This window comes from Lepisma saccharinum, chromosome 16 (assembly GCF_977018435.1).
Source record: "Lepisma saccharinum chromosome 16, izLepSacc3.1, whole genome shotgun sequence".
NCBI classification, from domain to species: Eukaryota; Metazoa; Arthropoda; class Insecta; order Zygentoma; family Lepismatidae; genus Lepisma; species Lepisma saccharinum.
Genome location: NC_139244.1, coordinates 32,586,436 through 32,613,831, shown reverse-complemented (window position 1 = coordinate 32,613,831; position 27,396 = coordinate 32,586,436). Strand labels below are relative to the sequence as shown.

Below are 27,396 nucleotides of genomic sequence, written 5' to 3'. Positions count from 1 at the left end.
CTCGTACTGGATGTGGCAGAGGCAGCCATCACAGCTGGTACTTTAAACCTGTATTTATCTTGAGATTTGGCTCTTTTCACTAAGTCAGGCCTACCCTTCACATAATCGTAGAACTCCATGCAGGTCATGTTGTAGTTTATTTTTACCTGTATTTCAGCTTTTAGTTGATTCTCACTTAATCTGTTTCTCGTATCCGTATACATATAGCCCATTACACTAAACACTCGCTCACAAAATGAATTGCCAACAGGCACTGACAACACAAATGATACTAATTTTAGAAGTTATTTGCATTCTGGAGCTTTTTTAAAGAAAGATATCCACTTTTCTTCCACGGTTTCTTTATTGAGGGAGTCTATTGTACTTCTCAGAACACAAAAATCTTCGTACAGCTGATCTAAATTTATGATAATCTGCAGGCAGTTAAAAAACTCCTCAATTTCTTCCCATGTGGGTGGGTTGCGTAAAGACAAAATAGCCATTTTCTTAAAAATTGAATCTTCAAAATTATACCACTTCGAAATGTACACTAGCGCTTGTTTCGAACTTCCTTTTGTCTTCATTTTTCATATTATTTAGCATTCTTTTTGCTTCCCTGCCATAAAATGTATCATTTTGTTTGCATTGAAGCTCAGATATACTACAGTTTACGATCCGCGCACCACACACATTTTCAAAGACCGGATTAAATCAAATGAACCACTGATAAACTGATATGAGTCGGCACCGTCAATCCACACAGTAAAAATCGTTTGTCATATTTGTTTAGCCCGACCCTGTGGCCGAGTGGTTAGCACATCGCGCTGCGACGCCAAGGGTCCCGGGTTCGAATCCCGGTCGGGCTTGGTTGTTTGTGAATGTCCATTCATCAATTTCATCATTTCATCACTCATCCCCATCTTTGCAAATTAGCCAAGAGGCACAAAACGCGAAGTAAAATAAACTAAATCAATCAATCAATCATATTTGTTTTAGCTTAATTTTGCTGAGTTGGCACCACTCGTACTGTCAAGGCCAGACCAGTACGTAGAAGAGTGGTGGGGAGGATGACGTAATAGGAAGTGCTCCGCAGCGATCTGCGCATATCAGGACTAACTTGTCAGGCTATAGCAATCATTTCTTGTCAATTTAAACAAACATGAATGGACATTGGAACTAGACCCGTATCCAGCTTAGGGTCGGAAAATGACAATTGAAACAAACAAAACAGTCGGTTACTGACAAAGCCCGCCGCATGGCATACAGCTTCACTTCTCTGGCTTCACACTCACTATTTAGTTTCAATTCTCAGTAGTATTTGAATATTCTATTCCGCAAATTAACAATGTTTTCGCTTTCTTTTGATTCAGTCACATTGTACTACTGAATAATTACGATATTTCTATGTTTAGAAAGTAATATATGCTTTTGGTAAAATCACAATTTCATAGATTATTTACATGATACATACCTATTAGCAATGGTATTTAAAATGAAAAAAAAAAACATTGCTTAATGTGAGTTAACCAAAGAATCAGGGCATTTTCGGATCACGGCTGATAATCGAAGAAATCTCGGTACAAAATTAAAAGAAAAAAGGTAGTTATTAACCATGTTGTCTTGTAATCGAGTAGAGTGTTTGATTCCCCGTGGAGTCATATGGGCAATGGTTCGGATTCCATTTTATCTTATCTGAGAATAAAGTGAACTTTGAACAAACTTGTTTTATTAAATCGAGAACACGGAACAAAGGTTTTTTTTCGTGCGATCCTTCATCTAATTAATGAAAAGTAGCAATTAAAATTTTCCATATTTTAAAAATTTGTATAGGAATCTATATAGAGTTATTTTTAAAACCTAACAACATATTCTTATATTGTTACGTTTACGCCGTAAAGTTGAAATTGACATTTTAGGAAAATCATGTTCGTCTTTGATGATTTTATGAAGCTTTCCCAAAGTCGGTAGCTCATTTTCCTTATACATAACATGCACTGTCCTCCTAATAGCAGCCTGGTTAAAACTATCATATTTTTGAAGACGAATCGCCCCATATCATTCTTCTTACTTGGTGCAGAAAGTTTCCCTCTTTGTTTTCATTAAAGTCTCTCTTAATTTTAATAATAGTCGACCTCTGACATAGCTATCTCCGTTGCTTCAGATGTCATTCGAATGGCAGTCTTCATTGTGTCGATGCCGCCAATAATTTATTTGCCCGGAAATAGGCATACACGTTCAACACTGTTCGGCCGACGACAAACATTTGCGTTTTTTATGCTTGATCTTGTAGCATTCTGGAGAAAAATATGCCATTGATCTTCTTGCTCAATTCATGCACTCCGCACTCTAACACAACAATAAATAATAATTAACGAAATAGAAACAACAATGCAACACGAATAAATCAAGAAACTAACGAAAACACAGAAAAACACTGCAATAACAAACACAAGCCGATAGATTTCAGAGTGCGCTTTTCACCCTAGGAACGTCAATCCGTTAAAATCCACAGAACGAAAAATGCATTGCAAGTGGTTGCAACACCGCACCCTGTGTTGAGACATCTACCGTCCAGCAGACGACATAGAATCAGAGCTTTAGTCCAGAAAGCGCGTAAGAGGGCCGGCGGAGAGAAAATCTGAGAGATCTGACATCGTTGCTCTCTGCCCCCACCTCACCCCTTCGTTCCACCACCCCCGCGGTCGCCTGTAAGAAACTGATGTGAAGCGCTTCCGGTATGTACCGAACTGGGCTGAACAGGACCATAGCAAATATATATTTTTTCACAAATATATATCTTGACTGACATATTTTTAGAAGTATCGCAACTATATAAATCCCCATGTCATTAACAGAGCGAAAAGAAATGCAAATGAAATAATCTATTTTGCTGTGCATGTCATCTTTTACAAGGATTTTTCTGGCCTTGCAGTTCACTGCATGTGCATCGTGAAGGGGGGGGGGGGTCGATCCTGTCAGTCGAAACCCCTTGCAAACTGATATCGTTCATTTGATTGCGGGATAAAGTAAAAACTCTATGTTGACACTGGAAGATAAAAGAAATACATTTCAGTCAATTACGATTTCAGCAGGATAACCCAACTCGAAAATGAGTTACTTAGCTCAAGAAGTAGGTCGTAAAGTGTAGAAAAAAAATAATATTTCATTATAAAGTATTCAAATTATAGAAACTGAATATTCCTTCACTTACTTTGAACACTTTCCTTGATGGAAGTGAGTATAAATAAGTTATATCGAAACATGAGCATGACTATGTCACATAAAACCGTCCCGCGTCTTTGGATTCATTGCTTTCGCTCTAATTGTGTTAACTCAATGTAGGTGGCAGCAGCGCTGTTCTGCTTTCACTAAATGTGACGACCTCTTGTATAAAATAGAAGACAATAACATTTGCATGGATTGTAGTTGAACTTGAGAATTAATATCATTGTCAGATTCCCAGGAGAGATTTTAATTAGAACTTTGGAGGCAGTTTAGCAAATACTACTACTGAAAACAGAGTTGGCAAAGAAATTCGATTTATGGACAGGGACAGGCATAACAAAGGGGCCGCTCGATCTAATAGTATCGCGGTTATGAAATTCATGAAGAGACTGAAATCACGATAGGAGAGAGCGGTCTGTTTAAGAATTTTGAAGAGTCAGACAAGGGTGTTCAATTTACGTTTGGATATCTTAGATATCCCAATACTAGTTCAATTCTGGATATCCAACATGCGTTCACAGTTCATTTAGGGAACTTTTCTTTTTGATTTCCAGTAATGAATATGATTAGAATTTATATCGCTATTGTGAATACATATTATTAGAGTTCAGATTTGTATGTAATTACATATTCTATTCCTTTCTAGATACAGTATGTAACATTCTTATTCGTACACACGGATTTTCGAAGTAAATGCTTTAATATCTGAAAGGAAATACACTCTTTTGAAATTGTTTCTTTACAATTCAATAACTAATATCATTAGGAACATAAAATCTTACCCAAATTCTGTATAACCAATGACAATACTAAATTAAATGAAACTGAAAGAGAAACATGCCATTTTTTGTACAACTTTTCTATTCGTACACTTAATAATATAAAATAAAAAAAGTATATTCAGAGCAAATTGACTGACAGTTCTAATACTTTGATGCGTATTCTTTGGCTTTAATTACTGCTTGACACCTATTCTTCATAGAATTAACCAGTTTCCGACATGGTTCAGAGCTTATTTTATTCCACTCGGCTTGCCAATAGTTTTCCACTCTTGTTTGGACTTGACGCCTGCTTTATGGACTCGTCTCTTCAAAATTGCCCATAAATGCTCAATGGGATTTAAGTCTGGACTTTGAGCTGGTGTTTGTAGTAGTTTGGGCACATTCCATATTAGCCAATTCATGTTAACTCGCGCCTTATGCTTAGTGTCATTGTCTTGTTGGAATCTGTAGATAGGCGGCTTGTCAATTTTTTGGGCACTCTGCTTTACATTGTTCTTCAATATGTCCAAATAGACATATGCATCCATGATACCATCAATAAATTGGATGGTACCAACACCTTTGGACGACATACAGCCCCAAATCATTAATGACCCACCACCGTGTTTAACTGTTGGAACTGTGTTAATGTGATCATTGTCTTTATTTGATATTCTCCAGACCCTATTTATCCCATCTGACCCGTATATATTAATCTTGGACTCGTCTGACCATATGACACTATCCCAAAATTCCTGGTTCTTGTGGATGTGCTCTTTCGCGAATGAAAGTCTATTCCTGCGATTCACCTTATTTACATAAGGCCTCTTTCGTGGTATTCTGTCATGATATTCATGCTTCCACAAGGCACGTCGGACAGTTTGATCGGACATCATTTTGCCAGCAACATTTTCTACTAACGGTCGTAACTGAGGAACACTTAGTCGGGGGGTTTTCTCGCACTCTTTTTAAAATAAAGAGTTCATCACGTTAATTGAACCGTCTCTTTTTTGGTTTTCTCGGCACATTCTGTGTTGAACCTTCCTCTCTAAATTTGTTTACTATGTATTGAACTGTGGAGTGTGATTTATTGACTGTTTGTCCATTTTTTCTTAACGAATAACCTCTAAGAGCCAAATTTATAATAACATCCTTCAGATCGGAACTAAGTTCCTTCACCTTGCCCATTTGGAACACGCTGATATATAGACGATAGGGCTACAACAATACCTACGCCAGCATTCCGCTTGCGCTTGCATGTTCAAACTTGTTACGAAGTTGCAAACTGCACGAAATCGCCCGAATAGCGGTGGCGCTGTATGCGAGGAAGATTGAAACTCTTGCCTGTACGAATAACAATGTTGCATGAAAAATCGTGTTTTTCTCTTTTCACACAAATTATATGCTCTGTTTATACACTTTGAACATATATTTTTATTGACATTTGTTGGTGAAACCTTCATTAACATTAATTTCCAGGTACATATGAAAATTATTATATTTACTAGTAGATATGACATTTTTCCCTCGGAAATTCTATGTGTACGAATAACAATGTTACATACTGTACATAACTTGAACAGGAAAATGTCATTGAATTATATAACTGACATTATTTTTTATAAGTTTTGTGTTACATACTTTTACATATTTGCTAGGAAACTACATATTTTACATATTTGCTAATTTACTTCACATAAAACAACATATTTCGGTAAATTTTCCTATCTTGATCTTTTTTCCTATGTTTCGATCTCTGAAACGTGATGAAGAAAATTTGTAGCTCATGTGATGTCAAATTTTCTAATCAATGAGATGTTTAGTGCTAACGGTCACCTAAATTGACTGCCAAGTCGACAGACAGGCTGAAGACAAAACTAATAATAATAATACAATAAAAAATACGGGAACCGTTATTTATCGCGATATGCTGAAGTTTCTCCCCGCGCTCCCTTCATGATTATATATTTTCGTTTCGCTTTTAGGTTTATAGGCAAAGCACCTAGAAACTTGGCATCGGTGTGGACAAGAAAGCTACTTTCCTAGCGAGTTAGACTATATGTCTTGTATTTTTTGTACCTTGTACAAAAGTAGCTACGTATTTTGACATGATTGTTCTTTCTGTAGATGCTTCTTTTTACAATTTGTTTCGAAAGTTACAAAGAGAACTCTTACATATTTTACAACAATTTGAGGTGAAAACTAGTTAATAGTTGAAAAAATTGGTTTCTTAAATATGTACACGTTGCTGTGCTTTTTTGAGTTTATAAATTTGATGCAAATTTTAATTTGAACAACTTATACCCTTAAAATTAAGTTGAATATGTTCAAATAAAATAAGTATCTAGCAGAATTCTTGAAATTGTTTCGATACTCGATTGTTATTAATGTTACATATTCTTTGATACTACATATTTAGCTACATATCCCTTTGATAATACATATTTAGGTACATATTTTATCAATTATTGTTACATATTTATGTACATGTCACGAGCCGGAAATAAAATGCTGTGTAATCAAAAACACCAGCAGTCCCCGGGTGACGAGAGGTCGCCGGGGGAGTCTTGATCGAGGGAGCGAAGCGCGAAGTGTGTTGCGAGTGAGTGTTAAGTCGGTCCATTTAAAAGGTTTGGGCGAACTCACTGAGGACACCTTCGATGGACCGACATACATACATATTTTGTACTTTGATATTACATATAAATCTGTGGTCTACATATTATATGTGTGACTGAAATACTTGTCAATATTTACAGCGTTACATTTATCAGTTAACATATTTCCCCTTTTCTAAAACAGCAAATACAGTGGAACTCAGATTTTATGTTCCAGGATTTTACATTTTCCATCATTTTAAGTTTTTTCACCCTGTTCACCATGAAAAACGTAAAATCGAGGCTCCACTGTATACTTCATTATAATCAATTATGATATTATTTTAATAATGAAAAGTAAAGCTCATTGCGATATATTTAAATGTGATTTAGCTAGAGCATTCCCTGACATTCGCTCGGCGGCAAGCTGCCCGGCATCAGCGCTTGTCTTTCCCGGTGAACTGGTCAGCGACAGTCGCTAGAGTCGGCTATTAAAATTACAGTTTTCATATTGTGTACTAACCTTGACTACAGAAGGTGTTGCAAATTATGCCCCTCTGCTGCAACACATTCCTGGCATCTCCGAAGGAAATTGACATTTACACGTGCAAGTTCGTCTACTGTAATTCTCCCGATTTTTCGTACAATACTCTCTTTTAACTCACGGATGGTGTGCGGATTGTCTTTGTATACTTTATTTCCCCATTTTTCTTTCCACTTTTATTCAGAACTGACCCTGTTACTCTAAACTTTTTTTACGAGGTTTAATGTAAGCGACTGTCGCGGACCCGTTCACCGGGAAAGACAAGCCGGGCCGGGCCGCTTGCCGCCGAGTCTCGTAGCGAATGTCAGGGAATGCTCTGTAGTTATGATAGCCGTGAACTCTGTGATACAAAGAAGACAACTCACAATCATAGCATCAACAGAACGCACTATCACCGAAATAAATTGACGCCGATATGTACTTTGTCAATGTTCATTTATTTCTATTTTTATCTTATAGAATAGGGTCTTAACATATAACATTTTTCTTTCGTCCTTGATAAATTTCAAGTGCATTGTGCACTATAAGGAATTTGTTCGTTCCAGAGAAAGCTTCAAAGGGAATGTAGCATTGTTATTTTTCATTATCTTACAAGCTCCAAGCAAAGATTTTATCTCACTATAGAGTGATAAACAACATTGTTGCATTCTAACAGTATGCGGCGTCTAGTGTTGGTACAGTATAATTGGTACTTTCTTCTACAACGAGTCCCGACAAAGACTTTGCAGATAAAATAGAACATGCTTTGTTCCTTTGAATGGCGAGAGATTAAAGGACTGATGTTAGTAAAAGTGTCGCAACCGCATAAGACATTCAACTTGAGTAACTGCTTATTTATTGGCGATTGCTACAATTTATGAGTGAGATCACTTCCAAACCTTTACTATACGTTGCACTGCATTACAATTCGACATGCAAACAAGTGGGTCATCTTTGGACATTTTTTAAAAGTACGAGCTCAATCAGACACAATGAAGTCTCAACTTCCTGCAACTCACCTGGTGGTAAGTGAGTTATATGGATGACATCTAAAGAAGTGGCTCCTGGATACTCTTATGGAGGTAAGAAGAAGATTTTTGTTGTCTCAAGTAATCAAAAGGGGGTATCATGGAAAAATATGTACCTTATGTGCTTGCCCTGTGAAGTTACGCCACAGAGAATAACCATATTGTTTGATTAAAATATTGCATTGGAAAGAATGTTAGACTTAGAGCAAAGACGTTCACGATATTCAAGTAATTTGTACAAGAAATATACTTGGAATTTTAGATTTGGTATCCAGTAAAGTCACCTGGCCAAGGCTAATTAATACTTGTTTAGTCGAGGATCTTCATTCATACTCAAATTTTCAGAAATATTACATAATATCTTATTCAAATAGCGACTTTCAATATCCTTTATCAAATCATTGAGTAGTACGTGTTTAGTAGATGAATGTTGCATTTTTTAATATTTTGTTTATTTCAGACCTTCAGGCATATGTGATATTTATTTTTGTAAAACCATTTGAAACGCACCTCTTGCGAATGGCGCAGTATCTCAAAACCACCTTTGCCCTGAAAGTCTTCAATTGTGAAAATTTCAAATTACAAATTACTCTTTATGTAATTATTTTAATTTTATTTTACAGATAAGAGAACGGTCTTGTCTTATTTTACTAGAACCAAGAATGAAAGCCTATTGATGATCCTGGCACCTCTGCAAGATGGGAATCTACTGTTGCTGATGTTGGACGTAGTTCGAACTCTGCGGTAGATCAATAATAATCTTCTGCTAGATCCGAATCTGATGGTTCCGAGCTGGCTAGGAGAAATAGTTCAGTCTTCAGTGAACGATATATCAGAATTTATTGACATTGGACTCAATGATGTGAAGAAAGTGGAAAAGTTAGGTCTCTTTAGACAACTTCGCTAGACGCTGAATTACCACTTTTCAACTTAAGATTCCAGAGGTTTTAAGACACACTACCAGAGAAAATGGTTGGAATGGTTCGTCTACTCCATGATAAAAAAATGGACTGTATTGTAAAAGTTGTGTGTATTGATATTGATAAGGGTTTACATAAAACAATGGCCTCTTCGTATCGAAACCCTTTTGCAATTTAAGAAAAGCTTTAGACTCGTTCAAAAATCATCCGTTTTTTGAGCACCAGAAGAACTCAATTATTACTGGAATAACTTTTTTGGCCATCGTTCAGTGAGAGAATGAACTTTTCGACAGACAGCTGGATTCTAAAAGGGAGGAAGCGATTTGGCTAAGGATAAATGCAATCGTGGAGACATTGAGACTATGTGGCCTACAAAATGTTCCACAACGAGGACATTCCCATCCAGGGTGCATATCCCTCCCTGTCTAAAACGATGGTAAGTGCCGTAGCCTATTGGTGTGTCGGGCCAACGGTGGTGACCTACTACTCAGGAAACATACTGAGCATTGTGCGAGGAACTACATGTGTACATAAGTCCAAGAATCCAGAATTAATTGACTAATTCATTTGGCTGCTTTATTGAAAAAAATATTACAGAACTAGTGCATCATACAACCTGCTTTATACAGTCTTAGATAACGAAATCACAGATCTTAAGCGGAATAGTGTTCTTTGTGCCTCAGATATAGCATTACAAAAAACCAAGCTCTTCGCTATAAGATTGATTGATTTGGTGTTTAAGTCCACTTTATGCACAGTAAGGCTAATCGGGACTGGACCTACAGTTTAAAGTGGGATCCGAAGCACTATGTGTCTCCACCGGGTATCGAACACGTCTTCGCTATAAGAGATTTTTATTTTTCAGTCCTACATAACAATATTGACACGGAAATTCTTTCTGTGAAATATATAATTTTAGGTATATATTTTCAAGGATGGCATGGCCCCCATCCTTGAACTCCCTTGATGATGTTTTATATCAACTTTCGTATTAAGTTTCACAGGGGAAGTTTGAATGGTGACAAAGTGCACCTCTTTGTGGAAACTTTCGTAACACCCACCGCCCCCTTTCCCGGTGGTACTGCGGGTGATGGCTCATGGGATCCTTATCCCTGTCACTGCTTGTATGCACTTTATCGCTCACACGTGCGTTTAAAGGAGTGGCGAAAGCTTCTTACATGGATATCACGGGTGTTGTGCGACTAGCGCACGTACTCGTACATCGAGCGCAAAAGGAAATTTCGTGCATTGAGCGCACACTTCCTGAATTACCTTTAAACGACCGTACAAGGAGCGCACACATATATTTCTATCTTTATGATTAAATGTAAACCTTCCCTCACACTTTTTCCAGACTTGGGACTGGTCAATGTGTAATCTAATAGACAATGGTGGTTTAAAGGTTTTTGTCTATTAGAAACGGCTTCGTCAGATTTTTTAGGATTAATACTTTTTAATTCAGCACCCAGCTTCGTCAAAACCTTTCACAATAATGTTTTCAATTGGCAATAGCCTCGTCACATACGGTTAATGGCTTTCAATCGGCAATAGGCTCGTCACATAAGGTTAATGGCTTTCAACCAAATTTGGATACATACTATAGAGCTCTCAGGCAGGGAGGCAAGTCTTCAGTTTCAGCATATTTTTCTAGAATGGCTTGTATGCGTTTGTCCGTTTCAATGTAATTGCGTCTCCTCTTCCTGCTTTGGATTACCACGTCTTGAGCCATTATCCTGCCGCTTATCTCTTCCGCTTCTTCTTTCATTTTCTGGAGAAGTAGGTAAACGTTCGGATTCGGTGCTCCAACGATCCTGTTGAACTTGTTCTTCCATCCCTCAACCGGATTATTTGTCCGGTGACTTTGACCGGAAACATTCCATACATTGATTGGTATATTCTCGTTGTTCAACCACTGCTCCACAAAATAGTCCAGGAATTTTGTTAATTTTAGATCCTGTGGCGATAGTGCTGTTGAGGTCTGGGGAGGAAGGATTATGGCAAGATCATCCTCATAAAATACCAGAAAAGCCCTATAACAGCACTACGACATGGCGAGAAAGTGCCGCCATTAAATAAGCACTCCCCCGCTGCCTTGCAGGGAGGAGAGGGATCTCCAAAGGCTAGGGGAAGGTCACCCCAACAGAAAACCAAAGGGTGGAAGGAACTTTGAGGCATAGAGAAGCCGATCCTTCTAAGGGGAGTAAACCAATATCAGAAAATCCCAGGTCCTCCAAGGAAGTGGAGGTTGGAGCATAGAGCCCACAAAAGAAAAGGGGAGAAACATCCAAACCCCATTGCTGGCATAGCAGCAACAAGAAGGCAGCCCCTTCACTATGCTACGAAGCTGCAGGCCAATCACCTACACTTCTTAAATAAAGATGATTAAAAGAAAAGACAGAGAGTTGGCCGGACGGATCTACAGGAAAGAAAATTGGCGAGGACTAAGGTATACGACTTTTGGAACTTGGAACATCAGAGGCCTTAATGGAAAAGAAGTTGAAATAGTAAAAGAAATTAAGAACACCAAAGTAAAATATTTAGCTCTAACTGAAACCAAGAAAAAAGGAAATGGAGAAATTGAGTTAGATGACGGATATGTACTGATATATAGTGGAGTACCGAGAATGGAAAGAGCTAGAGGAGGGGTGGCACTTCTGATCCACGAAGAAAAGAAAAACAATATAATAGATTGGGAATTCATAAGTGAGAGAATAATGATAGTTAACATTAAAGAAGAAGAAGAAAATATAGCAATGTTAATAGTTTATGGTCCAAATGAAGATGATACAGTAGAGAATAAAAACATGTTCTATGATTCACTACAGAAAATCATAAATGAAAGAAAGGAAGAAGTACTGATAGTAGGAGATCTAAATGGAAGAGTAGGAAACAATATGGAAGAATGGAGACAGGTAATAGGACAACATGGAGAAGAGACATTAAATGATAATGGTACACGAATCTTAGAATTATGTGTAACAAATGACATGGTAGTGGTAAATACTAAATTCCCACATAAAGAAATCCATAAATACACTAGGGAAGAACAAACAAGAAGGGAAAAATCTATAATTGACTATTTCATAGTAGAGAGAAATACGATGAGAAAGATAAGAGATGCCAGAGTCAAAAGAGGGGCGGAAATTGGGAGCGACCATAAACTATTAATAATGGAAAGAGTAGTACAAAGAAGTAGAGTGCTAAAAACTAAAGGGAAAAGAAGACAGGAAAAACAAAACAAAATAAGAATAAAGGCATACAAATTAAAAGATACAAAAGTTAAAGAAAAATATCAGCAACTAATAGAAGCAAAGATACAAGAGAAACCTGAAAATGAAGAAAGAGATGTAGATAAGTTGTGGGATGAATTTAAGAAGATTTTGCTACAGTCTGCAGAGGAAAGCTGCGGGACAACGTACATTGGAAACAAAATTAAAAGAACGGCATGGTGGACAGATGAGCTGAAAGAAGAAGTCACGCACAAGAAAATACTGTGGAAAAAGTACCTATCAGTTAATGATTTGGAAAGCTTCGAAGAGTATAGGAGACAAAGGGATATACACTGGTCAAAAAAATTAGGGGAGCAAGCAAGAAATCCCAAAACCAAAGTTGGTAAGTCAAAAGTAGCAATGTATTTTGATTAGGTGAGTGTGTCCTCAACCAGTACAATACATGTCTATTGACTCATTAGCACAACAGAGTTCTAGGGGTGATTTCTGCAAGGTACTGCACAAAATCAGGAGAACAGCACGGTGATAAGACAACAGAAATGGACAGATACGCAACAGATCCATACCTCTAATAAGGCGTATGGTCGCCATGAACTGCTATGACAGCTGCACATCTGTTTTGCATGGAACCAATAAGGTTATCAACGACAGCCTGCGGGATATTCACCCATTCCTCCAAAAGGGCCATTTCCAATTGTTGCAGAGTTGTAGGCGGCGCTGGCCGAGCAGGAATGCGTGTTCCGAGTGTGTCCCACACATGTTCAATGGGATTCAAATCTGGGGAGGACGCTGGCCATACCATTCGTTCGATACCCTCATCCCGTAGCATGGCGTCAACCAGACGTGCTCGGTGAGGTCGGGCATTATCGTCCACAAATATGAAACGATCACCGATATCTGCAGACATTGGGACAACATGAGGCCTGAGGATCTCATCCCGGTACCGTAAGGCTGTCAAAGTACCGTTCCGGATAATGTACAGGGGGTACATCGACCAACATTGATCCCTGCCCATACCATTAAGCCACCGCCACCATACTGAGACACTTCGCGCACATGTGTGGGATAATTGCGAGTCCCACGTTCCATCCAGATGATAATGCGTCGATTATCTGACTGGAGACTGAAACGCGACTCATCCGAGAAGAGAACTGAACTCCACTCTCCATGTCCCCACTCACGATGTTCCACAGCCCACTGTCTGCGGGCCCTACGGTGTTGGGCATTCAGAGGGACATACACCATTGGTCTTCTTGGGCCTCCCCGATGGCGCAGTGGTAGCGTCGTCGCCTTGTAATCAAGGGGTCCCGGGTTCGATACCCGGTGGAGGCACAAGTGGTTCGGATCCCACTTTAAACTGTAGGTCCAGTCCCAATTAGCCTTACTGTGCATAAAGTGGACTTAAAACAACAAATCAACCAACCAACCATTGGTCTTCTTGCATAAAGATCCCTTTCCCACAGGCGATTTCGTACAGTTTGGCCCGAGACTCTTCGTCCTGTTGCCAAAACAAGGCCGCGTTGCAAGTTGCGAACCGACAATGCTAAGTACCGGTCTTCCCTAACTGTTGTTGACCGTGGGCGACCTTGCCCAGGCCTCCTTCGTACTGTACCTGTCTGCTGAAATCGTGTCCACAACCTGGAAATGACACTGCGTGACACACCAAGGCCTGCAGCCACCTCACGTTGTGTTTGCCCTGCTTCCATCCTCCCAATGGCTCTCCATGCGCTAGATTCCCCTAAATCGTGTTGTTCTGCCATCGTTCCTATTCAACACTACTCAACTGAATCCCACCTGCACTTACGGTCTGCCAGCACCAAACAACCGGTGTTCCCAAGAGACCTCGTGATTGCTCCTCATATCACAAATTCTGCCACGTGCCTTATGGTGTCACTAGAGAGCTCTTCATGCTGATGATTCATCACAGATGAATTGTACTGGTTGAGGACACACTCACTTCATCAACATACATTGCTACTTTTGACTTTCCAACTTTGGTTTTGGGATTTCTTGCTTGCTCCCCTAATTGTTTTGACCAGTGTAGTTAAAAAGAAAGTGTTAGAGGCTAAAAAGAACTCGTGGAGAAAATTTGGGGAAAGTATGGAAGAGAACAGCCGAGAAAATAAAAAACTATTCTACAAAGTTTTAAAGACCATGAGAAAATATAAGGAAAGCCTATTAAAATACATAAAAGGAAAAGATGGTAAACTAAGAACAAAACCAGAAGAAATCATGCAAAGATGGAAGGAATACTTCGAAGAATTGCTGAAGGATGAAACACAAAGTATCAGGACGGAGGTTCAAACAGGAAACGAAAGAACATAAGATACAGAAATGGAGGATGAAGAAGAGGAAATAAACGATATGAAAGTAGAAGAATTAAAAGCAGCATTAAAGAAAATGAAGTTAGGTAAGGCTAGTGGACATGATGGTTTAACACCAGAAATGCTTAAATACATGGGAAATGCTGGAGAGCAACTGTTTTTGAACCTACTGAATGTTATATGGGAAAAGAAAACTGTACCGAAGGAATGGGAGATATCAGTAATAATCCCAATCTTCAAGAAAGGGGATAATAGAGAATGCAGAAACCATCGGGGAATCTCATTGCTCAGTGTGCCAGGGAAGACATATTCAAGAATCCTGGAGAATAGACTCAGAAAATATGTCGAAGAGCAATTAGAAGAAAGTCAAGCAGGCTTTAGACCAGCAAGAAGTGTACAAGACCATATTTTCCCCCTCAAACAAATAACAGACAAGACAATAGAATACAATAAAAAGGCACATGTATGTTTTGTAGATCTACAAAAGGCTTTTGACAGAGTTCCTTGAAATGAGATATGGAAATCTTTAGAGAAGAAAGGAGTGGATAAAAACCTAATAAAAGCAATCCAAAGTTGGTACAAAGGATGCAGATGCTACGTGAGGACGAGAAACCACCAGTCAGAGGAATTTGAAATAACAACAGGAGTTAAACAGGGAGATATACTATCACCATATCTATTTATAATCTTATTAGATGAAGTAATAAAGGAATGCCATATAAAAATGAAACAATTTCATGTAGGATACTGGAATATGAAATCAATTAAACTAACAGAGCTCATATACGCTGATGATATTATACTAATAGCTAATACACAGACTAGTTTACAATATAACCTAAATATTCTTAATGAAGAATTAAAGAAAAAGAATATGGAAATAAATACAGAGAAAACTAAAACAATGATAATTAGCAGAGAAAAGACAAACCATAAGATAAAACTGAATAACAAACCTTTAGAACAAGTGACAAATTTCAAGTATCTTGGAGTAATTATAAGCAGTCAAGGAAAAGAAGAGGAAGAAATAAGAGATAGAATCATGAAGACATGAAAGCTATATCAAAATGATAAACCGAGGATTTATAGGCAAAAAAGAAATATCTACCCAAACAAAATTCACTGTATATAAAACAATTTATATACCAACACTTACATATAGTAGTGAAAATTGGACAATGACTGGAAAACACCTGCAAAGTGTACAAACAATGGAAATGAGGTACCTTCGAAGAATAAGTGGGAAAACCAGGAAAGATCGGATAAGGAATCAAACCATTCGGCAATCTTTAAATGCTCAGCCACTACAAGAAACAGTTGAACGTAATCAACTCAGATGGTTCGGCCATTTGAGCAGAATGAGTGAGACGAGACTGCCAAAGCAGATGTGGGAAGCACGTCCACAAGGAACAAGACCAGAAGGAAGACCAAGAAAGACATGGAATATGAGTGTCAAAGAGATTTTGGAGAAACGAAGCATAAGATGGAAAGAGGCACAGGAAAAGGCGTTGGACAGAAACGTCTGGAGAGCTCTCTGAAACCCCTCGACACTGGCAGGTAGAAGAGGACGCAACTAAGTAAGTAAGTAAGACTTTGACCGGAAACATTCCATACATTGATTGGTATATTCTCGTTGTTCAACCACTGCCCCACAAAATAGTCCAGGAATTTTGTTAATTTTAGATCCTGTGGCGCGCTCTCCATAATCCCGAGCCAGGCTTGGTCGACTTTTTCTGTCGGTATCAATGCCAAAGCAACACACCTCCTACATGTTTTCCTAAACTCTTCGCTTTCTTTGTACTCCTTTGTTAAGCCTAGTTGCTGTATCTGCTCCACAGACACTGGTTAAAATTATAATTACAAGACAAGAAAGTCTGTGGGAACACATCTCTGATCGCCTGTATCACCGCTACATCAAAGTTCAATTTAACGGTTTTCGGAGACCAACCATGACGTTTTAACGCTTAAAAAAGTTGCACGTACGTCCATTTATCTTATCCTCCAGTAAGAATTGGTATTTTTAATTCTTGTTATTTTCAGTTATTCTGTTTTTGAGTTTCAGTATATTCCTTTTGATTTATCTAATGAGAGAATAATAATTTGAAGACTAAGATTGGTAAACGCTGTAAGTGCCACAATAATTCAAAAACCGTTTTCCACGTTAAACTGTGTAATGTGCCATGCTTTATAATGTGGTAAACGTGAAATGTGACTGGTAGCCCTCTAAGTAGTTCAAAGGGCGTGTAAAGAGGTCACTAGTGTAAACGTTCTTACGGGCTGATGTGCTGAACGATGCGATTTCCCAACACTTTCGCTTTTGGCACTTACAACGTTTACCACTTTTAGTCCTCAAATATATTCAAATGAAGTCATTCCATTGATATAGCCAAGTCTACTCTCAATGGCGTCTGCAGAATCTTTTGAGGAAGCAGGAATCGCTTTTCTTCACAAGAAGTTGGAATATTTATTTCAGGCATTGTAATTCACGCTCCGTCATTTTGAATTACTTTTTTCTTTTTTAAATACAATGCCCTCCGGCATGTAAGTACTTGATGCATCCGAAGACTACATAAATATTATTCACAATTCAAGGTGATTGCTGCATTTCATAGGCGTAGCTACGGGGTGTACCGGGTGTGCCTAGGCACACCCTAACGGGCTGCTTTATCAAAGAGAATTAAATACAGAGCGGCAGTTTGTAAGAAGTTGAAAATGTCATTACTTGGTACGTACAAACGTGTGCATTATCGCTGATGAAACGGGTGTCTATAGATTTTTTATTTTTTGATGTCATTGGAGAAAGAAGATATTTACTGCATTCTACTCTGTACTGCAGCGCCTTTCTTGTATACCTGTCACAAGCTGCACGTGTGAGAGAGAGCTTTCTCCAAGCTTACCCAAGTTAAAACTAAATTAAGAGCAACTCAGAGGCAGGATAGATTGGAAGCCCCGCTCTTGCTATTTGTGGAACACGAGAAAGCTTAATATATTGATGTAAATGAAGTTATTGATGAGTTAAAGAACATTGTACCTTTTGACAGACGTCTCTTGTTATAGATGACGTGTATTTTGATGTATTTGTATGTAACATTTATGAACATTTTGTGTGTGTGTAGTTTCTATGCAATTTGATTTTTTCTACTACATATATTCAGAAATTTTCAACACTGTCATTTAGTGAATTTATATTCCCTTACAAACATCAGTGCAGTTAAAGAGCCAAGGGATTGTGTTGCAAAATATGCTATTAAAAAGGTACAAGACCTCATTTTTTTCTTTGTGCATACCCAAATATAAAGTTCTAGCTACGCCTATGTTCACACTTTCTTCATACGTACCTGATGAGCGAGGAAAAGAGCATGATTTTAAAACTGGAGCAAATAAGTATTTTCCGAATACGAGATAAGGTGGCAGCTCATGGTCACAGATACGATGGGACTGTTTACCCAGGAACTGCTTTCATCGCAACTACATGCACACTCACGCCGTAAGAAGAGTATACGTCAGGTCTATGATTTTTTTATTCTGCGGTCAATAAGTTGAGCTTGCTGGCCACTGAGGCTCAACCATGGCGTGCGCTGGTATTTCTGGTGAGTCAGTGTATTGTTTTTATTTCTTCCCAAATTTCTGTTCAGAGATGCAAAGATCTCCGTTGCTTACCCTAAAAAATTTCGTATCTCTTCCTTGACTCGCAAAACTAACAAAATAAATAGACCGTAAGCATGTGGTTGAACTATGCAAATATATAATACATACATACATACACACACACATATTAAGTAACGATTAATGCTCCAGGGATGTAAGGAGTTGCCTTCCACGTAGTACACCCAATTGTCAACCTCACTTCCACATAGTACACCCTGGACTGCATTTTGCAGACTAACGAAGCTATGGTGTCTGGACATGACCAGTATAATTCTGTGTGTTGTCCTGTTTTTTATCCTTATGTGTGCTGAGTGCCCCTTTGCAGCCTCAGCTTTTAACCGAAGTCAGAGTATTTTAATATTTTACTTGCACGACACTACAGTCATTTCATTTTAGTTATGGTAAGGGGCTGGTGGGTGCAAAATAGCCTAAGTGCTGACGCGCCCAAAATTTTAAATTCAAATTCAAAGTAACGTTTAATGATACAACAATGCTTTGATACATCAGCATATCTGTATAATAGTATTGAATAAAAATACTGATTGCAGTAACATGTTATTTATTTGTTTTTCCGTTACCGAAGAGATATTCTTCTTCGATGCAAGACCTACGTGGATTTTAGTTACAGCGATGCTTATTGAATTCATAGGTAGCCTATTTCCTGTTAGTTTTAGTTTAGTTTAGTTTTTAATTTTATGAGACAGGACATTTCTGTAATATTTTGTGCAGAGTTCTAATCTTTCATCATCTTGGTTTTCAGTTGAACTTTACAATAATCTAAAATACTAATGTAGTTGCAACCAGTGTGTGAATTGTTGGGTAAGGTAGGAAATCCACCACACGCCTTAATGGCTAGGAAAATTCTTCCCAGTCTCTACAATTCTCACCCAGGGAAAGAAATCTCCCTTCCTTGTGAGAGTATATGGACTATATTATAGTTATTTTTTGTTATTATTCTTTAATATAACTATCAGTGATAAATTTTAATTTTAAGAAAGGAAAGTGATATTTGTACTATTGACTTGTCAAACATTTGTAAATTAAAAAGAATACAGCATAATTCCTGAACCTAAATTGTGGTGTGTGTGTGTACTTGTGTTATGTAGCTACGAGTGCCGCGTGCTGTCTTAGTCCGCTGAAATTTTCACCCTCTGTTTCAATGTCTCCTCAATCCTGAGCATGAGAATTTTGATTCCAATCTATTTCACGTAAGAATTTATCTAAAGCCTATAATAACGGGAGTTGTGTGAGTATGTGTGTGTGTCAGTTACTTTTTCGAGTAAGGGACTCAGATACAGTTTTCGATAAACGGTTGAGTGATGGAATTAGGTTATTTTACCACGCTATCCTGTCGATTTTGGTTAATCGCGATGATGAGGAGGAGTGTGATGTGATGAAGCGACACTCGCAAAGAAAACCGATATCTAGGCCGGGATTCGATCCCGGAACCCCTGACATATAAGCGCGCTGTGTTAACCATTCCGTCACGTAGGTGGGTTTTCTCAGATAAGGACAACGAAATTAAGAATTATTTTTATAATTAGATAATAATCCGCTTCAATAGTAATGAACAAATTATGGTTTACTATAAAAAAAAAAGGAAAGTTATTGTTCATGTATGTGATTTTGTCCCGAGATGGTTTTACGTGCCAGAATTTAACCTCTTCGGGTCCCACGTGTCGTATACGACACAAAAAATTAACGTTTTATAACTCGTAACAGCTCCACTGTGTCTTGGAATTCAGAAACACAAGTAGTTCTGTCGTCACTCCTAGATGTCAGGATCAGCCGGAAAATGTTTTGTCTAAGTTCCAGCAGTTCTAGCGGGAAACTTTCACTATTCTTTGTCATAGTGTGTACTGGACAGTGGGAAATCATGGCGCCCTATCGTAAGTATTTTTTTCTATTTCTAATAAACTAGTTAGGCAATTTCTGTTAGTGAAACTTTGTTCTTGAAAGATCATAGAAAGAATTGAGCTGATTTACATTGTTTGCAATTATTTGGTTTGACCGTGTCCTATATGACACAGTGGTTCCTAATGTATAGAAATTTCCAAATATCCAAAAACATTCTGATGTATACATAAATAATATAGATACACGAAAGAATTTTTGCTACACAAATTAATGAAAGACTGATGATTGAAATGACTTATTGTAACTTTTATGCCAACAACACAAATAAAATGCATTAAAAATTGCACATCAAAGTCAAGATTTGGTCTATTTGTAGTAGAATGCATTTTACTTTGAAGGGATATAGGGTTTTGGAGTGAGGCTCTAGATAATCGTAATTTGAGCAGAAGAAGTGATTTGATTTCGTTATTTTTAGGGCTGTGCGGATACCACTTTGACCGATACCAATGCCGATACTCTTACCGATACCCACCGATACCGATACTTGAAAATTTCGATAATTTAAATTTGTTCAAAATATTGATCAATATTGATGTGTACATTTTCTTCTCCAATTATATGCATCAATTTATAAAGAAATTTGTCTTAGAATATTCAAGAATTCCATGACAATATTAAAATGCATATTATGTAATCACAAAATATAGTATTTCGTGCAAAATTGGTGCGAGACAGAAAGAAAGTTTGGATTCTGCATAATTCCCAGGATAATTAGACTCCGCGAAAGTGTCGCGTGGCATTTTTAGGGACCTCGTTAGACCTAAATCCCGGACAAGTATTGGCTGGTATCGGTAGATGAATTCCAACCAATACTTTCCGATACCGATACATCGGCATCGGTATCAGCTCACCCCTAGTTATTTTACTTTGCTTTTCTCCACTCCCTTAATCACGGGATTAGGATAACTGATGATATGACGACACTTATGAAGGGACTCGTGCCGAAAAAAGACCCATGCCCGATCACAGATTCGAGCCCAGAACCCCTGGCATCCTATCGTGACATAGTACTTTATATTCATTTTCAAATTCAAATTTTGAAAGTTTTTTGCTTGTCTGACTACATTCCTTTAGGGGGATACTTACAATACTTTTTTTTTTCCCAGTGAACCCAGATGACATTGTCCGAGAAATTGAACTTGATGGAAATATTTCCGATATTGAGGGCTTCGAAAGTGACGATTCTAACGGGACTGGTTTTCCTATAGAACAAATGAGTGACTGTTGTTTATCAGAAGGTGAACCATCGGATGATGATACGTCAACATCAAATCTAGAAAACAGTCAAGGCAGTCAGAGGGTTCTACCGTGGCGACATACAGATAACTTTGAACCTTTACCGGCATCTCCTACATTTGAGGAGGAAGTATGGATTGGCAGTGAAAGAGACGTAAATGAATATTTTTCAAAATATATTCCAGACAGTGTTTTTGAACTTATGTCCTCTTGCACAAATCAAGTGAGTATTTCACGCTTAGGTAAGTCACTAAACACGACACCGCAAGAAATGAAAATTTTCTTCGGTTTATCGATTGCTATGTCCTATTTGGGTTACCCAAGAATTAAAATGTATTGGGCTTCGGTCAGCAGGGTGCCTAGTATTGCTGACAAAATGTCTAGAAAACGTTTCTTTTCTATCAGATCTAATTTGAAGATCGTTGTTGATGAAGATGTGACAGAAGATGTGAAATCCTGTGACAAATACTGGAAAGTTCGGCCTCTGATTAGAACCATACACGAGGGTTGTATGAAAAATCCAAGAACAGTAAAGGTTTCCATCGATGAACAAATGATCCCTTTCTGGGGTGAAACAAGAATGAGACAGTACATACGAGGAAAACCAAATCCGGTGGGCCTGAAGAACTTTGTGGCTGCTTCACCAGATGGTCTACCTCTCGATTTTTTCCTGTATGAAGGAAAAGGAGATACTATCATTGATGGTTATGATTTTCTTGACATTGGTGGGAAAGTGGTGATGCGGTTGTCAAGATCACTCCCTCCTGGATGGCACATATACATGGATCGATATTTCACATCTGTTGTACTCTTAGACTGCTTACACGCTGACCGTCAGTGCCAAGGAACAGGAACCATCCAAGCAAGTAGAGTTCCTAAGGAAGCCAAAATGAAAGCAGACAGTGACATGAAACGAAGTGGACGTGGTTCAATAGATCAGTCTGTGCGTGGTGATGGTCAAATTGCAGTTGTGAAGTGGTTTGATAATAAACCTGTAACTTTAGTTTCATCCACTGAGGGCAAAATGCCCACAAGTGAATGTCGCCGTTGGTGTAAGAAGAGGAAGGAGTTTATTAGTGTTATGAGACCTCAAAACGTTCTTCAATACAATGAGAATATGGGGGGCATTGACTTCCTCGATAGAGTGATATCGATGTACAGGATGAAGTACAAAACAAGAAAGTGGACTGTACGTGTAATAATTCATTTCTTTGACTTCGTGTGTGCTGCATGTTGGATTGAGTACCGAAGAGCATTGAAGAAGAAAAGCCGAGATATAATGGACTACTTGGATTTCAAAAATGCAGTATCTGAGTGGTTACTTCATTCTGGAGAATCTACAGAGTCAGGGGATGAGTTTTTGCCAAATACATCAAGGAAGAGGAAAATATCAGTGCCACACCCAAGTACACCAAAGCGGAAGAATGGAGCACAACACATGCCAGAAATTGTAGTGGATGATAAGATAACCCATATATGCCGTATGCCTGGTTGTAACAGTGTAAGAGCAAGAGTGACCTGCAGTAAGTGTAAAATTAATTTATGCCTTGTTGCAAACCGAAATTGCTTCAAACTTTACCATGAACTGTAAAATTAGCAAAAAAAAAAAGATGTATTTAAAAACTGGACACATTATAATGTACCATCAGATTTAGTTTAAAAATTTGTTACTCACATATATAATTGTGTGTACAAATTCTGTAAAAAAAATTGCAACATATAGAACCAGTGTGTCATATATGACACATGCCTTTTTATAAAAAGTAATGTTGAAAATCAAGAAATTCATATTTTTTTGGTGTTAATAAAGGTAAATAAACAACATACATAAAAATATCCCCAAAAAAGTTATTTTCTCTGTGAGTGGTTCCGAAGAGGATAAGAGTGTTATTACAATTTTCTTTCCTCTATATTTTCATATCTGGATATATTTGGTTTATTATAAGTTGATTAAAATTAATTTTAATCTTACACAGTCATTAGTTTTTAATTTTATGAGACAGGACATTTCTGTAAAATTTTGTGCAGAGTTCTAATCTTTCATCATTTTGCTTTTCCGTTTAACTTTACAATAACCTAAAATTAACCTTAAATCCCATACTTTACGATATGGCACACATAGGAGATGGAAATTCAACCGAGCAATGCAGGCTCGACCAGGACTCGAACCTGGGTCTCTGGCATTCCGTACCATTTCTCTACCAAACTTTTCTTAAAACGTTAAAAACAAAACCCCACCTCAACATCATGTCAATTTACTCACTTTTATCTATTTATCATTCAGGACAGACAAACACAAACATCCTAGACATGTCTACCAGGGATTGGAACCCGGTACCCCTGCCGTCGTAGCGCGCTGTGTTGACCTCTCCTCCACGGAGGTTGTCTAAACTGAGCTACCGAGTTAATCTTGGTTTCGTTAATTTTTTTCTGTCGCTGGTTTATCTGTGTTTAATTCTAGGCTGTTACTGTGGACTGGAAGTGAAAATCTTTCGGACTGCACTTCGACTGCAGCGCCAATTACGATCAGTAGATATAACAGAGGACATATTGCTTTTCCACGTTTGAAACACTTCTTTTTCACCACAGAAGTCACATAGCATTTGCAAATGTACTTATATACATTTCCAAACATTAGAAGAACTACAGCAAACAATTTGCTGGCTTTCTACCTCCGCGATTTCAAACAAATGAACAACAAGTCCGCTTGTCACGTGACCGAGCATGCAACCTTGGCGTGCTCTGCACTGTGGTCTTGATACCTCGTGAACTTGACGCTTTCGAACTGTACTAGGTGACGTCACTTCCGCCAAGACCATACTCCAAGTATGTACTTTGTACCTTTCGGACAGAGCCTAAACGCTCACCTCATCATACCCTCAAGCCTAAAATCGTTCTGGATACCAGAACATACATATACATAGCATAACTACTAACTACAGGATAACTAAAACTAACCTATAAACTAACTCAAATTAAATAAAATAAAATTGCAAAACTTGTTCTAGTCAATAGAACGGGCTAATACAATAATACAAACTCAAAATTACTAAATGGGCGGATTAAAATTACAGTGGTGTAACTCACTTTTTAAAATAAAAGACTTAGACACAGAAACCAGATCTATATAAGTCAATCTGTTAACAGAAAACGTGAAGTAAATCAGAGATTCATTCATTCAACTGTCAAGCTGTAGTGTTGATCAACAAAGTGCTGTGAGTCAGACTGTTTTTCCTTTTTAAGAAAGTGACTTACACCACTGTAACTTTAATCCCCCTTTTAATATTTTAATGTCAAATATGCCTTTTACCTTTGAAACACTGATGACGTCGACGGTGCCGAGTTTACCCCAGCGTAGAGTTGTAAATTTCCTAAATATTTGCCACACACAGGTACTATGTAGAAATTCTTCCGAGTGAACATTATGTTTCATCTTTTGCACAAATGCTCATTTCAGGAAGGCTCTCATCCCGTTCAGTGCTATGGATCATGACGTTCATAGGATTCATAGTCAACTACAATGTCCGAGTGAACTTGAACATCGCGATTGTGGACATGGTGAAGCGTCCAAACGTGTCGACCGTCTTGCAGAGCGAGAGCGAATGCTTTAGTCCAGCGCACAGATCTGTCTCTGACAATATGGGAAATTTGTCCAGTATTCCACAGTTACAAGTAGGTATTAGGATAATTGCATTACACTTTGTTCTTTGCATTGAGTTTGTTTCAGGTACGTAGTGGTCTGGGTAGTACCGTGGGATCCATAAGTATTACCAAGCAAATTATCCATCACCACGTTTGCTCGCTTTGCTTCCCAATGCAGTTTATTAAGATTTAAGAACATGTAACGTTACCACCCTGTATCAGGGTCTTCCTCAGACGAAGAACTAAACTAAAACATATACCTATATATACACATAGCAGGGTGACTAGCCACACAACTATGTGTATATATAGTTTCTGTTTGTGTACTTCATCATTTTAGTTTAGTTCCTCGTTTGAGGAAGACCCTGATAAAGGGTGTACGTAAGGTTATATGTAAGGTGTTTTAAAATCTTAATAAACTGCCTTGGTCAGCAGTGGCGTCGCGTGCGGTTCACATACGGGTGTTCACAATAAAATTTTATACTCAATGGAGATTTACTCCTCTTCCTTGTAACTCCATCTTCAATTGAAAAAGTAAAAATAACAGTTAAACTTATTTTCAACAATTTCCCCCCATAGCACGGTATATTTGAAGTAATACAAGATTTTTTAATTCAACTAACACCCTTTTAATTACATAATTTACAATTAGTAATGGCTAGTGCAAACTAATTAGTATAATATGCAATCTCAGGTATGTACAACGCAAGACTACCATACGTCGCAATCTACTTTCTATTACACCGACCATATATTAACCAACGACATTCATTCGGCATTGAAAGCTCGTACGTGCATCGTTAACGGGACAGAGGGGAGGACGCGTCCAGTCCAGAAAAATGTATTTTGTGTATTAAGATATTTGGGTATTATACAGAATGCCCCCCCGCTCACAATAACTAGGTTGCGATGCTTATGATTGAAGTGTCAGTCAATGTGACTTTGCTCATATTCTTTCTTCCCTCGTGCTTCGTATTTTTTCTCCTAGCATCATCAGTTTGCCATGGTTCAGAGAGATTGATTTTTGACTATTTAAAGCAAGAGTTCCCAAACTTCTTTGCTTCACGGCGCCCTTAGTGTTTCAAGATTTTTCCGCGGCGCCTAGAATGTAGCCCTCTCTAACACTTGCAACGCTCAGATACTTGTAAGATTGCATGCCTTAAGTTAAAAATTAAACACGTATTTCAAATTCAGAAACATTTCATATGTAAAAATGTACTAAATAAGCACATATTTGAAACATTCATAGCATTGACTAACAATTCAGTGAAAATATTGGAACATTTCGCAGCGCCCCTGTAAGTCAATCACGGCGCCCCAGAGTGCCGCGGCACACACTTTGCGAACTACTGATTTAAGGCTCCTTTATACCGCGACGAAAACGCGCAGTGCAGACGTTCCGTTTTGAACAGATTTTTCAGTTACGAGCAAAGATAGGACCTCGGGTTTTGTTTTCTATCCTTCAGAAAATATGGCTGCGTAATTCTTACAAAGCAGAAATTTTAAAAAGACCCTGCTTAATAAGTAAATTGGACATAAAAATGGGGAAAAATAGTAATTTTCACATGCAATTATCTCGTTAACCACACAAGTTTATGGAAAACTGTTTTGTTGGGCTCATGCAATGTTCATTGTACTTGACATTAACATCATCACTGTAAAAGACAGTTTTCCTATTTTGAGACTGTTTGAGGAAAACGAAACCCTTGCAATACGTAAAAGTGTCCCTGCACTGTAGCGACACCTCGTGCAGATAGTTAGAAGCGTTCTAAACCCCACCCACAGTAGAACGCGGAGGGATACAACAAAATAGCTCGTGAAGACAAAACACGATCGCAAGCGACAGGGAAGTGTGCATGCATCAACTGGACGTGTTCAATTGCAAAATATGGGTGACGGCAGCAAGTGTGTTTGGCTCAAGAAGTGGGATCCGAGAAAATCGTCTGCTGCAGAAACAATAATGAAGTTTTAAGAGCTATAAAATCGCCGGCAAAATAACTACAGAGACGTTCACGTATTGTAGAAGTGTTCAGAATGAAATATAAATAAAACCTATCCGTTTACATCATCAAATGGGGAAATATTTATCGCTTTGCATTAGACGTTTACATTGTACGTACGTAAACCAGTAACGTTATTTTGAGTAATTCAATTAAACCGGTCTCCTTGGCAAATATTAACACTATAATATGTAATACGTAGAACAAATTTGCTGGTGGTCCGGACCCCCCCCCCCCCGAAAGGATTGTGAAGTACTAAAATTAAATAACGTAAATATACTCCTCTAGCAATTTTTGCAAATTAGATGGATAATTTCCTCTGAACGCGCATTGGAAGGGAAGGATTATAGCTATAAATATCATACG

General features: G+C 38.1%; 1 protein-coding gene across 5 annotated transcripts in view; it reads left to right on the top strand.

The window, feature by feature from the left end:
- Positions 1-8,012: 8,012 nt before the first annotated feature.
- The window catches only part of NaPi-T (Na[+]-dependent inorganic phosphate cotransporter), a 54,801-nt gene continuing 35,417 nt past the window's right edge, over positions 8,013-27,396 (top strand). The window contains exons 1-3 of one of the 5 annotated variants that reach the window (XM_083137949.1): positions 8,013-8,167; positions 8,737-9,469; positions 24,846-25,060. In XM_083137949.1, coding sequence (XP_082994075.1) covers positions 24,878-25,060 — 183 coding nt within the window. In that variant the 5' untranslated portion in view covers positions 8,013-8,167; positions 8,737-9,469; positions 24,846-24,877. Of the gene's footprint in view, positions 8,168-8,736; positions 9,470-17,498; positions 18,178-19,796; positions 20,125-21,523; positions 21,543-24,845; positions 25,061-27,396 lie in introns of those variants that run through there. The other 4 variants (XM_083137946.1, XM_083137948.1, XM_083137945.1 and 1 more) reach the window with 4 other exon arrangements.